Source organism: Diabrotica virgifera, chromosome 5 (genome assembly GCF_917563875.1).
Source record: "Diabrotica virgifera virgifera chromosome 5, PGI_DIABVI_V3a".
In the NCBI taxonomy this organism is placed as follows: Eukaryota; Metazoa; Arthropoda; class Insecta; order Coleoptera; family Chrysomelidae; genus Diabrotica; species Diabrotica virgifera.
Window position 1 is genome coordinate 192530950 of NC_065447.1, and position 14789 is coordinate 192545738.

The following is a 14789-nucleotide window of genomic DNA, read 5'->3' on the forward strand; positions in this document are numbered from 1 at the left end:
AGCAGGAACGGGAGCTATACGAGCTAGTTTTCAAAGGAGAACATTACTGGAAGCCAGGACGAGGTTTTGATCGCAGCCAAGGATAGCAGGAAACGGGTCTTGTGTGAAGACATTCTCAGTTCACCAGAAAAAGGTCAGACTCATTTGTTTGGACATGAATGTATGGGTTTTTCGTATTAAATACCACATTTAAAGTTGAAGAACATAATCAATAATATCAGAAAAGCTTCATCAAACTTAAATAGAATTGTTGCTAATAAATCCTAATAGAAATGTTAATAAAAACTTTCAATTGGAAACCAAAAGGAAATAAGATTCCCATGTGGAAATGTTATGTTTAAGAATAATAAGATATAGCAAATATTAAGCAGTGATTGCCATTTAAATAAAATAAACCATATTTTGATTATAATTGTAACCCATATATGTGTATTATTTTACTCTTTTCTTTCCTATCCCGATTAGGAACCATTGAGAAATACTTAGAAGCCACGTAAGTAAGTAATTAATTTTATAAAAAGCCCTGAGATTGAAAACATATTGATATGTGATCTGGTAAATTAATTAGATTATTATAAATGCATTGATTAAATTAAATGACATATAAGAATATTATCTCATATCAATAAACAAGATCACATCAGTATGTATGTGGAAAAGTTAAACCGATCTGAATTTTTTTTTCTGTGTTTCAAGAGGGTATGAGGGCCGATTCAGAACCGGTCTAATTTTTGACTTCTGACTACCCGTAAGTTAGCTAGAGGACTAAGTAAATACAAAATAGCATATTTTTTGGGCGTATATATCTTAGGTTCAAGAAAAGACAGGAAAACCGCAAATACACCAAATTAATAGGGTTGAGTTAAGCTTTCAAATGGCCCTTAAGCGATCAAGCTGAGACATACGCACTGCTCACCATAGCCAAAAAACTGAAAAATTAAACTTTGAAAATTTTGGTTTTTCGACAATTACTCAAAATTTCAACCTACGAATTGCGCCAATAACTGAGCGTTTGTAGAAGGACTCAGGACGCGTCTAACGGTGTAGACCTTATATCTGGGAAAATTCGAATTTTTAAGTTATAGGGTTCATAAGTATGATCAAATCTATTTCTTATGGGAAAAACGGTTTTTCAAGCTCAATAATTCCTGTATTACGTTCAGTTATCATACTTGATCTTGGATGCATCAGATACTACTTGTCAATACGTTTCAAATTCATGTTTAGTGATCAACATCAGGTAAGCCGTTCAGAAATTATAAAGCTCCAAAAGTATAATTAGTCCATGAACTGAAATTTTTCACTTCGCAATTTTTACAGAATGGATAGATTTGTTTAAAAATTTGACAATAAGTAGTGGATAGTCCAAGGATCAAAATCTATATGATGCCGAAAGACGCTTTTACCAAGGGGGTAGTTGCCACCTCATCTCGAGGGTGGAATTTTTTTTTTTTATATTTTGACCGCAAATGCTGGTAAAAATATTAATTATAAACAAAAAATGTTCATTATACATTTTTTTGATAAAATTAATAGTTTTCGATTTATTAGTTATCGAAGCTGTTAGGTTTATATCGGAAAGATTACCAGATAACGGCAGTTCTCGCCAATGGCGCAGAAATACACCCCCCTACACGCGACACTATTATATACACGAAATTTTCAATTTTCTAAATCTGACTGAATTGAAAATTGTGCCAACTCCCATCTTCAAGTTCAGAAAAAGACTCACCCATTCATATGTCAACCATCCATTTTGGTCCAAGGGTGTCGATTTTACGGCCCTTCCTATTTAGGGTCTGTTTTTCGTTCTGGTCCCCAAAACTCCCAAAAACTTCGATAATTTAAGTCCAACCTTTGCGGTTTCTAATAGAACTGATCATCACCTTTCCAACGCATGTCTAATTTTGAAAATCGGTTATACCATTCAAAAGTTATAGAGATTAGAAATGTGACTCAATTTTTATTTAAAAAAGGGAAAATGTTTGTGGATATGTATGTATGTGTGTTTGAAAGTTAAACCGATTTGATATTTTTTCTCTGTATTTAAAGAGGGGGTCAGGGCCGATTTAGAACCGGTGTAGTTTGTGACTTTTGACCACCCATAAGCCAGCTATAGGACTTTGTAGGTACAAAACGGCATATTTTTTGGGGGTATATATATTCGGATCAAGAAGAGGCATGAGAACCGCAAATATATCAAATCAATAGTGTTGACTTAAGCTTTCAAATGGTGTCCAAGCCGTCAGGATCAGACATACACACGGCTCAGTATAGCCGAAAAACTGAAAAACTAAACTTTGAAAATTTTGGTTTTTCGACAATTACTCAACATTTCAACGTACGAATTGTGCCAATAACTTAGCGTTTGTATAAGGACTCAAGACGAATCTAACGATGTATACCTCATATCCGGGAAAATTCAAATTTTTAGGTTATAGGCTTCATAAATATGATAAAATCTATTTTCTGTGGGAAAAACGGTTTCGAAAGCTAAATAATTCCTGTACCTAATAGCTTCAGTTATCATACTTGACCTTAGATCCATCAGATACTACTGGTCAATACGTTTCAAACTCATGTTTACTGATCAAAATCGATTAAGCCGTTTAGAGAAATTATTAAGATACAAAAGTATAATCCAATTAACGATTATTCCCCAAATGGTTTATGAGTTGTAGTGGTTACGACGCTAAATTTGATCTGGCAACGGGCAATCCGACTTCATTTACCGGCCATCTCAATATATTTTTTTTTCAATCTATTTCGAATAGAAAAAAATCTAGTGTACATTCGATGGACACTAGATGATTTGGGAAATAATGCAACAAAGGTGACCACTTATAAAGCTTGACGTGTAATAGAGGAACATTGCATTCAACTTCATACATTTAATTTATAAATAACTTTGAAAAACTCCTGATACAAGAATAAAAAACCGCTAAACGCCGTAAAAATGAGTGGCGCATAAAATATTCCAGCTACAAAAGATCTGATATGAATGTTACGTGGCGCGAAAAAGCAAAAAGCAATGTTTATTAATTTGTGCAATAAACTTTTATTTCTGTTTTCTAACAGCAGTAGAAGATATTTTGAATTAAATAAATTACATACATTATTGTTTTGTGTCAATTAATTAATAATTAAAAAAAATTTGGACACCCTGTACAAATAATGATCTTAATGTTGATTTTACTGAATAGAAAATTGAATAGCCTTTCAAATGAGCTAGCACACGATCCATATTCTTATTTAAAAAAATAGTCGATTACGTCATCACACCCAGATGGATGACGTTACTAGTACGATATATATGTCAAAAAATCATAATTTAAAAATCGAATAATTTTGTATCTTACATTTTTTCTAATTCTGTAAATAAAGCCGTTTACAGGGGGGTCAAAATATAGTGAATATCCCTGTACATTCATTGGGGCCAACCAGCCAGCTCTGTCCCGTCATACAGCTGACCGACTATAATAACTTTTATTTATATTCAATTTAGAATGTGTGTACTGATTTTCAGCCTTAGTAAATGGATTGTATTACCTCCACAGGTAAGCAACTTTGATAAGCTATCAGTAGCACCTGTTCTACGTTTCGCTTGACCGACCGCAGTATGTTTCTCTACACCCTCACAGTAATCAACTGTGAAAAAAGTAGCTTTAGTAAATTCAGAGAGATTTTTCAGCGCTGCCTCTTGGACTACGGTTCATCTACGGTTCAAACGATTCAAAATATTCTTTGTGTATGCCTAAATTTAGTCCCTTGATTATTTGTTATCATTTAAAGTAATAAGCCGTTTTATTTGTAGGTGAAGAGATAGATGATCCTAATTTAGCTTCTTACACTATATGCCTAAATAAAAAAATCAAATACCAAGACAAAAAAGGGAAAATTAAGAAGGATGCTATTATTGACGACTTAAAGTTGGTTTTTGACGATAGAGCTGAAGCGGAAAAAGTGGTGAATGAATGTGTCGCAAAAACAAGCGGTTTAGCAGTTAGAGAAGGTGGTGTCAAACTAACTAGATGTATTTTCAAACATGTTGCTATTGCACGTGCAGCTCAAAACAATGTGATCCCTACTAGCGATCGTCGGTAAAATATTCAAATACAACAAGTGGTATTAAAATCAAATTTCGTATCACCTAAAAATAAAAATATCTTCCATGAATGGGAACAGAAATACTTAATTTTCAAACCAGCCTATAATTACAAACAAAATAACAATTGAAAAAATTCGTTAAAAATATATGTTTTAGACAATAATATATCTTCTTCTTTCCACACTTTTTGGTTTTGTATAATTTAAAAAATTCTAGGTGCGCTTAAATCTACACCTCCAGAATCTTTTAGCTATATTTAAGATGACTATTTTTGGCTGAAAAATTTATTCTCAAATGAACATCTGACAACCAAACTGAACTACCTACTACAAAAATATGGGACATCTCTGTTTTTCATCTAGTCGACAAATGGTGGCATAACATAAATTTTCCTATTTGGTATCTACATAAAATGGTACACGACAATTAGACCGAAATCATTAGACCGAAAGCAGTAGACCTAATTCATTGGACTGAAAAGCACTTTACCGAAATCTCACTAGACCGAACAGCATTAGACCGAAATGGTACATAAATTAAAAAAGATTGCATTAAATTATGCTAAGTTTTTGTATATCTGTTTTTTTGTATAATTTTATAATATATAGACTGTGTAAATTGTTACTCTGTACAGTCTGATATGAAATAATTTTCATCCGTTAAACAAATTAGTGAAGGTAAAAATAAATTAAGGATAGAGTAACTTTAATACCATTTTAGCTGTTTCTAATAACTATCCAAATAATATTTAGTTGTTATTACATTTGTATTGTCTCTTTTACTACAAGTAAAAGATAAAGAAAAAAAAATTAACAAAAAACAAAGCAAAAAACCAACCTCTAAACTCGCCAGTACTTTGTGCTGCCAGTCCTTCTTCTTCTTAAAGTTCCGTCTCCTATAGGAGGTTGGATATCATAATGGCTATGGTCAATTTGTTGGCTGCTGCTCTGAACAGTTGTAATGAACTACAGTTAAACCATTCTCTAAGGTTCCTCAGCCAAGAGATGCGTCTTCTTCCTATGCTTCTTCTTCCTTGGATCCTTCCTTGTATATTAATTCTCAGCAACTCGTATTTTTCTCATCTGGTAATGTGACCCAAATATTCCAGTTTTTTAGTTTTTATACTCTTCAATAATTTCTAACTCCTTATTTAAACGTCGTAGCACTTCAACTTTGGTAATCCTTTGAACCCACTGAATTTTCAATATTCTTCTGTAACACCACATTTCGAACGCTTCTATTCTTCTTATGCGTTATCTCTTCAATGTCCAAGCTTCCATTCCGTATAGCAATATAGAAAATATGTAGCATCTTAAAGCCACCAATCTGAGAGGCAACTGAAGGTCTTTGTTTGTAAGCAGTGTCTTCAATTTTATAAATGCTTGTTTTGCCAGTCCTAAGCCTGGATAAAAGGTGAAGGGAGGTTGATGTTACCCTTGCTCAGATTACAATCCTGTTTGAGTACCCTGTATTATGTACCTAATGCTTTTCGGTCTCCTACTGTTCGGTCTACTGCTTTCGGTCTAATGATTTCGGCCTCTTTACAGTAAACCACATAAAATATCTACTAGAACAACACAATAAACGTAAAAGTAAAAGTAAAAGAAGAACTAACTAACCCAAGTGAAGCTGGTAATGCGACAGGGAGAATATCTGAGCCCTCTATTGTTTAACCTGATCATGAATAAAAGAATAAAAAAGTAATAATGAAGAAAGGATACCAAATGGGACAAAAACAACTTAATAATCTACTATGCAGACGATGCAATACTAATATCGTAAAGTGACGATGATTTACAACATACACTACACCAATAGATCTGCCAGAATATTTAACACGTTAATTTCCCCAAAAAAGACAAAATTCGTAGTTATTACAGCAAATCCACTAGTCTCTAAATTGAAGCTGGAGGTACAGATAATAGAGCAAGTCATGGTGTTTAAATATCTAGGCATTACACTACGGAAAGCTCGAAACAAATGTGGAAGAGCAAGTGAATTGATCAGAGCTGCAGAATGCCTGAATGAAACAATAGGTAACAAAATATCAGGAAAGAAATAGAAGGCAAAATTTACAAAACACATAAGACCAATAATGACATATGCGGGAGAAACACGACCTGTCACAGAGAGAACAAAAAAATTCTAGAAACAGTAGAGATGAGAACCCTTAGAAAAATCGATGGCAAGACACTATGGGACAGAGCTAGAAGTACAGATATACGACGAAGATACAAATTGGAGAACATTAACGACTAGGTAAGAAAGAGAATAGTAAAATGGAATGATCATATAAGCGGCATGACAAAAAATAGAGTCGTAAAGACGGCGAGAGACGGTTCCTTAAATGAAAGCACATTTGAAAACAGACAGAGACATGTCTACTCAAACAGAAAAAGAACTTTTAAAATTGTTCATTCTTATTTTTCGTTTAATTATGCCATTTAGCGGTGAAATATGTAAATACTTTTTTTCCTGGTTTTTCTCAAATCCACTTTTGTTATTAACTTTTTTATTGCAAACCTGTATTATAATCCATCTTCCAGAAATCGCCGAGGGCTTTCTTAGTTTGCGTCCCGAAACATATTTTCATCCTTATAAAACAATTTCAATAGTTAAGCTGTTTTGTTACCGTCGAAAAATTTTTACAGCATATAAGAGATAAAAGATAAAACAAAATAATAAGAGCAGGTTTTCTTTTTTCTAAGAAAGCTACTACTGCCACGCACAATAATTTAGAAAGAAAAACTTTATTTAATATACGACTCAACAATATTCCGTGTCGCAAAGCAATTAAATAACGAGCCAGAGGTTGCTTGACCTCAATAGATACATCAGCATGAACCCCTTAGCGGATAATGAATTTTTTGACACCAATTTTACCCTTGCCTCTTTATAATTACACCACGTGGTTGCATTTTTGGTCAAAGGTAATAAAGCATTGGTGTCAAATTTTATTACCGAATAACGTAATATTTTACCTAAGCGTTCATTTAGAACCCTTAATTAGGTAGTATAATATTACGCATGGAAATTGAAGAGAAAATTTATTAAAATGGAGCCAGATTAGAATGTTTTTATTGAGATATACCACATCAAACATAAGAGTGGCTATATAGTAGACCAGGGCGGATCTGTGAAAAACGCTTACATTTGGATGTGAGAGGAGCCATTCTGATTTTTGTTAAACAAGTGCTGTGACAACTTCGATAATAATAATTGACTTTCCCTCCCTCTCAAATAAGTCAGGAATATTAGTAAAAAAATTCAACATCGTGTAACGATATCCTTCCGGTCGGCATTCAACAGCTCGTCTGAAGACAACCGTACGCATTTCAATACCGGTGCAACCCCACTCATTTCCACTTCTACTCCCAGGCATTCAAGTAGGGCAGCCGAGAGGCTACTTAAGAAGAGAAAGGAGAATCATGAAATCAGTCCCTCTCGGTGTACTGAACCGGGAAGAACTCAAACGTCAGATATGCAATGGAATGAATTGGAACTCTGTCGAGGTGGAGGCGCTCTGTAGTAAAGAGGCGCTCCGCCGGAACTGTAACCGCAGTGGCGGTAGCTGCATTGGCGTATATTAGGCAGTCATGACATTTTTTACGTCTTAGACCTATCTTACCCTCTATCTTTCCTTTGAGTACCAGTTGCTGAAAAGTGTATCGTTATCCTCTTAATTTGTGCTCTACGTATGCAGTCTTCTTACTGTTTACATAATCAAAAAGTTTTCTATCCTAGAAGCCCGCACTTCTTAATATTTTCTCATTTCTGACTCTGTCCGTCAATGATATTCTAATTTTCTAAATATTCTAAGTATTCGGCGCAGGTACAAAATATCAGACTTTAAGTTTGTTAATGGAGCTGGCCTTTTATATCCATGCTGCCATTCCGTACAAGAGAATAGGCCAAATTTAACACTTTAGCATCTCTTATCTCAGGTTGAAGCCCAACTTGCGATCGGTCATAAATTTATGAAGCCTCAAAAAAGTATTTCTGGCTTGTTCTACTCTGATATTTATTTCAGTCTCAGGGTCCCAACCGTCGTTCAGCAGAGAACCCAAGTATCTAAACTACCTAACTTTTTCGATTTGTTCTCCAACGACATATTGTGCGTGAGGGTAATGTTTTCTACCTATAATCATTGTTTTTGCTTTCTTGATATTTATTTTCAAACCCATAGCTGCACTTGCAGCAGTTATATCATTTAATAACCGCCATTATAGTCAATGGACCTCTAGATATGAAAAACCCGCGGAGTGCTACTATTTAAAGGGCTGCGTTTTTTAGAAGTACTAAGGAGAATACGGAACAGCAGGGAGATACTGGATTCCATCAAAATAAGAAAACTTCAATACTTGGGTCATATAACACGTGGTGACAGATATGAACTCCTAAAATTAATTATGCAGGGAAAGATTCAAGGAAGGCGCTGCACAGGTAAGAGAAAAATGTAATGGCTGAGAAATCTCAGAGAATGGTTTGGATGCAGCTCAACTGAACTCTTTCGGGCTGTAGTGTCAAAAGTGAGAATAGCAATGATGATTGCCAACCTTCGTTGCGGAGATGGCACGTAAAGAAGAAGAAGTTTTTTATAAGGGGGTGAATTAGTCCCTAGGCACAGGACGAATTAGGGTGAGTTCTATGCACTTTCGGTACCCATACGTCTAGAGTCTAGAGGAAAATTGTTCCAGGTTAAATTTACTATCGAAACATTATATTTTAAAGTCAAAAATATTTTTTTTACAAAAATGTATTCAAAATAAAAGCAAGAAAAAACACGAAAGATAGCAATTTTATTTTTTGCCCCATAACTTTTTTCCATCAGGATATAGGTGTAGACATTGCTTCTCTGAAAAAAACTTCCATCCATTCTCTTTAAAATGACATTTGGCAGAAGTCTCCATGATTTATAGTTTCCAAAATATGATTTTTCAAAGTTCGCCACTCACAGCGATTTTGGCCCATTTTCCCTTGTTACTTCACAAACATTGTTCTGTAACTATTTTCTAATGTTACATTTAATAGGAATAAAATTGAATTACCTTTAAAATGGTCTATTGTAGAAGGCTGTATGACAAGTTTTAAGCAAGATATAGTTAAAAAAAATTAGTAAATCCTTTATAAAAGGTATATATTTAAAATCCCTAAAAAGGGCTACATCACAATCCAAACTAGTTTTCGACTGGTTTACCAGTCATCATCAGCGCTTACCTAAAATGAATATAACCTGATAAAATAATGCAAAGATTAAAATTTTGACTATGGTTAAAAAAAGCTGTCGGTTATACTCACGTGAAGTTTACATGCTAACCACCAAGATATAGTTTAATAAAAATATGTGGGTCAAAGCCCTGTATAAGTGGTCCGTCAAGGAAACATCAGTTAAAAATGCCAATTAAAGCATGGATGTTTAAACTATTTTAATATTATGCCCCAGGTAATATCTGAGCTGTGGTGTGACTTGAGTACATGGTGAAAGTCTGGTAGCAAATGACAATGAAATAGGTGAAGACCTCAGAACGATGACAAGACAGAAATGACAGTTTCACAGGAAGATGAAAAATTAACCTGTCATATTTAAAGACTATGGTTTACAACTTGTTAAAATTAGAAATTATGTAACAACACACTCCATTGTGAAAATTATCATTTGAAATTCAATAAACTAAATGTTGTTAAAAATGTATTTGCGTATACTGTTAGTGGAGATGGATAGGCAACCCACATTACACAAATGTTAATACATATTCGATAACTGAAATCAGTAATAAAATCTTTTTGTCAAAAAACCTAAGATTTAAAAAAGCAATTTTTTGTTAGTGTAAAGTTATCGAATTTATTTAACTTATTGACAGCTGTTGGGATTTGTGTAAATTTAAAGGAATCACAATGGGGGTGACTGAGGTGCAAAAATGTATTAAATAATCTAGGGGGATGTATCATTGGAAAGCACAAGCTCAAACTTAGGCGCCAATTCTTGAAGATTTCGCAGGCTGCCCGGAACACTAAGGGTCCAAAAACCAAAACCGTCGTAAGATGATGGCAATTGGGGCTGGGGATATGAAACGTCTGTGAGGAAGGTAATGAGAAAGGAACATGAACGGGACCTAGAAAGAAAATTGGGATTTTGATTTGGTTTTACTATAGATAAGTGTTATATGTTGGTAATGACAGGTTGAAGAGCTAGGGTGAGAATAGTGATATTTAGAAATATGATGATGGGTTATATGTAGATGAAAATTTATATAATGTGTATGTCTGTGGATGATGATATCAGTAATTTATATGTATGTTATGGATAAATAAAAGTGGTTTGATGGCTGAAGATGAAAAGGGATTATTGTGGCTTGTACCAGATGAATTATAAGTGTGAATCGGAACTAAGCAGTAGAAGCAAAGTGAAGTAATATTGTAAATGTGTTAAGAAAAAAGTTGTCGATTGAGTGGTTGGAAGTCACGATTAAATGAAACATGTCGGTTGACACAATTCGGATTTTCTTGTTTTTCTTTGATTATTTCTAGGTCCTCGTAAAGGTCTAATTTCAAGAAGTCTTTCTGTGGGATGTTGTGAAGTAGAGTGACATCATCTGGTATATTCAAAGTATGATTTTTGTGTTTAAGATGTTGAGAAAAGGTAGAGGTGTTCTCTCTTTTGGTGTGTTCAATAGAGCGGGAAGCAAGAAGTGATCTGCAAGTTCTTCCTATGTAAGTAGCGTCACAGTCAGAACATTGTAGTCTATAGACTTGCTTTCTTTCGTGTATTTTTCTTGATTTTTTTGAATATATTTTTGTAAAACAAATATTTTTGACTTTAAAATGAGATATTTCGATAGTAAATTTTAACCTGGAATAATTTTCCTGTAGACGTGTTTGTACCAAAAGTGCATAGAACTCACCCAAATTCACCCTGTGCCTAGGGATTAATTCACCCCTTTCTCAAAAACGCACCCGTTTAAATTGTAGCACTCCACGGTTTTTCAAATTTAGAGGTCCATTGACCATATGAGACAAAAAAATCCCGTTAACGTTGTAGTTCCTTTTAGCTCTCTTATTTTGAACATAATCAATAGCTAGTTCTGTCGCCAGGGGGGGTACAACGGCCTCCTTAATTCAGATGGACTTACCCAAGTTTTTTATGTATTTTGACCCGTAGAACACGAATTTTTTGGGTAACAGTTGATCCGGATGTCGATAAGATTGTTATAAACAAAGAACTTGAGGAATTACATAACGGCGATTTTTCGCAAAACAAAACATTTTTTTGTATTTGTTGGGTGATTCTCAGCAAAAAATGGTCTTACAAGTTTTTTCGTAGGATGCATAGTTTTCGAGATAAACGCGGAAAACTTTCAAAAAATCGAAAAAGTGCAATTTTTGAACCCGAATAACTTTTGACTAAAAAATAAAATAGCAATTCTATAAAATAGCAATTCTGCTTATTGCATTTGAAAGTTCAAGTCAAATTCTATCGGTTTGGATTATTTGCATTGCTAAAAATTAAGTTTTTATTTGTTAAAAAAAGCCATAAATACATAGTGTCTCCCGTGCCCAATGCAAGCGTTTTAATTTACGTAATCTACGTAGAAATTGTCTGTATGCGCGCCTACTCGTTCGATTTCAAATAAGAAATGCATTGAAAACATCATTCAATCACTATGTGTTCATAGCTTTGTTTAACAATAAAAAAATTAATTTTTAGCAACGAAAGTATTCGAAACCGACAAAATTGGACTATAACTTTCAAATGCGGTAAGCAGAATTGCTATTTTATTTTTCATTCAAAAGTTATTCGGGTTCAAATATTGCAATTTTTTTGTTGAAAGTTCAACCGCGTTTATGTCGAAAACTATGCATCCTACGAAAAAACTTGCAAAAACATTTTTTGCCTAGAATGACCCAAAAAATGCAAAAAATTGTTTTGTTTTGCGAAAAATAGCTGTTATGTGATTCCTCAAGTTCTTTGTTTATAACAATCTTATCGACATCCGGATCGACTGTTACCCAAAAAATTTGTGTTCTACGGGTCAAAATACATAAAAAAAACTTGGGTAAGTCCATCAGAATTAAGGAGGCCGTTGTACCCCCACTGGCGACAAGACTAAGCCTATGAGCTATGTTGTGTAGTATGTATGTATGTAGTTTTCTCAAGAAAAGTTATAAAAAGTGGCTCATTAGGCTTTTTAGATGATGGTCCTTGTTGAAGTTCGCACGTGCTGTTTTGGGTAGGGTGATAAATTAATAATGTAAAGCGAAGGCAATCTTTTGGAATCTGGCCCGTATCCTAGATCTGGTTAAAGAGCTTCACAATAACGTCTAGATTTTCTTCATTAAGTAACTGGATGTTTTTGCATATACAGTGGAACCCCGATAAGTCGGCCTCCGATAACCCGGATGTCCGGATAACCCGAACCGATTTTTATCAGACAAAAAAAACTTTTTTTCAATTTGATCGAGTTTTTTACCAATAAACGAACAATACAGTATATTGTAAGTAATTTAGATGTATTGTGCATATGTATTTCATGTTTTTGGAATTATAATGGAGTTTATCTGGAAGTATACCGCATTTTATTAATTTTTACCATAGTCTCCGGCTAACCCGGATTTTCGATAACCCGGATCGGCCGCGGTCCCGATTAATCCGACTTATCGAGATTCCACTGTATATCATCAAATCTGGTCCTGGGGCTTTGTACATTTGAATAGTTTGATAGCGTATACCACCTCACCTTTTGAAAATACTTGGGCCATACAAATGGTCTCTCGGTTGTTGTAGCTTTTGTGTCTTGTGATCGTTGAACGTGATTAGAGGACCTAAATACCATCTATTTGGCCTTATAATACAAGGAAAAGTGGAGGGAAAGGGATGGATTGGTCGAAAGAAACTCTCATGGTTGCGTAATATTAGGCAATGGTGTGGTTCCACGGTAGAAGATTTATTTCGTACAGCAGGCGATAGAGAGAGGTTTCAGGAACTTGTAAACATGATGACGGCCAACATCTGAATACGATGAAGAAGAAGATCGTTGAACAAATTAACTGTGTACATTTTCCAGGTATTAAGTATATCGCTAGGGTTCGTTATTAGTTCATCCTGGTCATTATGTAGGTACACCAGCGACAATATAACATTATATATTATGTAGTATTTTTTTAATTTTCGGATAACTATTTGTCTAAGCGTGATCTGAATAATTTGATCCCACTAAAGGTATCTAATAAAATTAAAACTACTTACTTTTTTACTTACCTTGTTCTTACCACTCTCACAAGATACAAATGATCCGGGGCAGCTTTTGTGACCCGTTCGACAATATCTAAAACTTCAGTATTCGAACAAAGTTGAGCTAGTGATGCTAGAGTTTCGAGTGCTGCATGTCTAACTTTTCGCCTTCGATCTCTTAAAGTCGCTGAAGAAAACTCCGTCATTTTAACGATTTCTAAATCACTTCTGGGAAGAAGTCTCGCTGAAGCCATTAATACTTGCAGGGCACCTAAATAATATATAATCATTTTTTATACATTTGTACTATACGTATGATAATAAAAAATTTAAAATAGAAAAAGTTTAAAATAGGTAGATCGATCATTCAAGTTCTCCAAATCAGTTTAAGGAGATATCCTCATGAAAATCAATATATTATTTATAGGGCTGTTTATCCGTATCATTTAGATGTTGAAAACTTTTTGCTTATTATACGCATAATAAATAATAAGAAGAAAACGTAATATCTATTTAACTTTTTGGATTTTAAATCGGAAGCCATTTTCAAAATCATAATAATAAAGTTTCAATCTTTTGATTTATTGTTCATCCATTTTTTTACCTTGCACAGTGGCGGATTTAGACACTTGTCTTGGAAGGGGGGGGGACTTTCAATGAAACACCAACCAAAAGACATAAAAAAGATAAAGGCAAAGTACTTAAACGACATAAATGATAACTTATATGCATTAAGTTTCCTTGATTTTCCTAACTAGCATGTTTATTTGGTTTAATTTGTCTGTCTGTGGCTTAAATTTCATGTTAGCCAATATATTTTTACGTTTCAACAATTTTTTCTTTAATTTTGGACCTTGTTAGGGGAGAAATTTCCCCTTTTTCCCTCCCCGTAGATCCTCCACTGACCTTGCAAACAACGTATTTTATGTATTTATTCGTGTTATGTGTTTTGGATAATAAAAATAAAAATAAACGATTTCGTTTTAGTCCAATTCGAGTCTGTTACCATCCTCTCACACGTGTTTTTAGGTTTACCCGTTATCAAAGAGGCTTTGTAAGGAGACTGAGCTGAATCAAAATGCTTCGACGGGTTAAAAAATATATTTAAATATTCTACCAACGTGTGCCTTTAGCGACCTCTAACGAGGAAATATGAAGTGAGTGTCGATAACGATTAAAGTAAACTGTGAACCTGAGACATATCTATGCCATCAAGAGATGCTAGGAATCTATTCCACTAAAGCAGTGGTTCCCAACCTTTTATGTCTGGCGACCCACCTTCTGATGCTTTCTCATATTCGCAACCCATCCCTCACCGATGAAAATACATGTCCACGTGACAACCAACGCACTTCACAATGGAGAAATAACTTCTTATGGTCTTTTCCCTTTTCACATTACAGTGAACATCCGAGAGTATTTGGATTGTACTTTTACTAAGTTCATAATCTT

General features: G+C 34.3%; 1 protein-coding gene across 1 annotated transcript in view; it reads left to right on the plus strand.

Moving 5' to 3' along the window:
- The window catches only part of LOC114341753 (uncharacterized), a 28989-nt gene extending 24718 nt beyond the window's left edge, over window positions 1-4271 (plus strand). The window contains exon 3 of the mRNA XM_028292563.2: window positions 3815-4271. Within this exon, the coding sequence (XP_028148364.1) occupies window positions 3815-4104 (290 nt within the window). The 3' untranslated portion in view covers window positions 4105-4271. The remainder of the gene's footprint in view (window positions 1-3814) is intronic.
- The last annotated feature ends 10518 nt before the right edge of the window (window positions 4272-14789 follow it).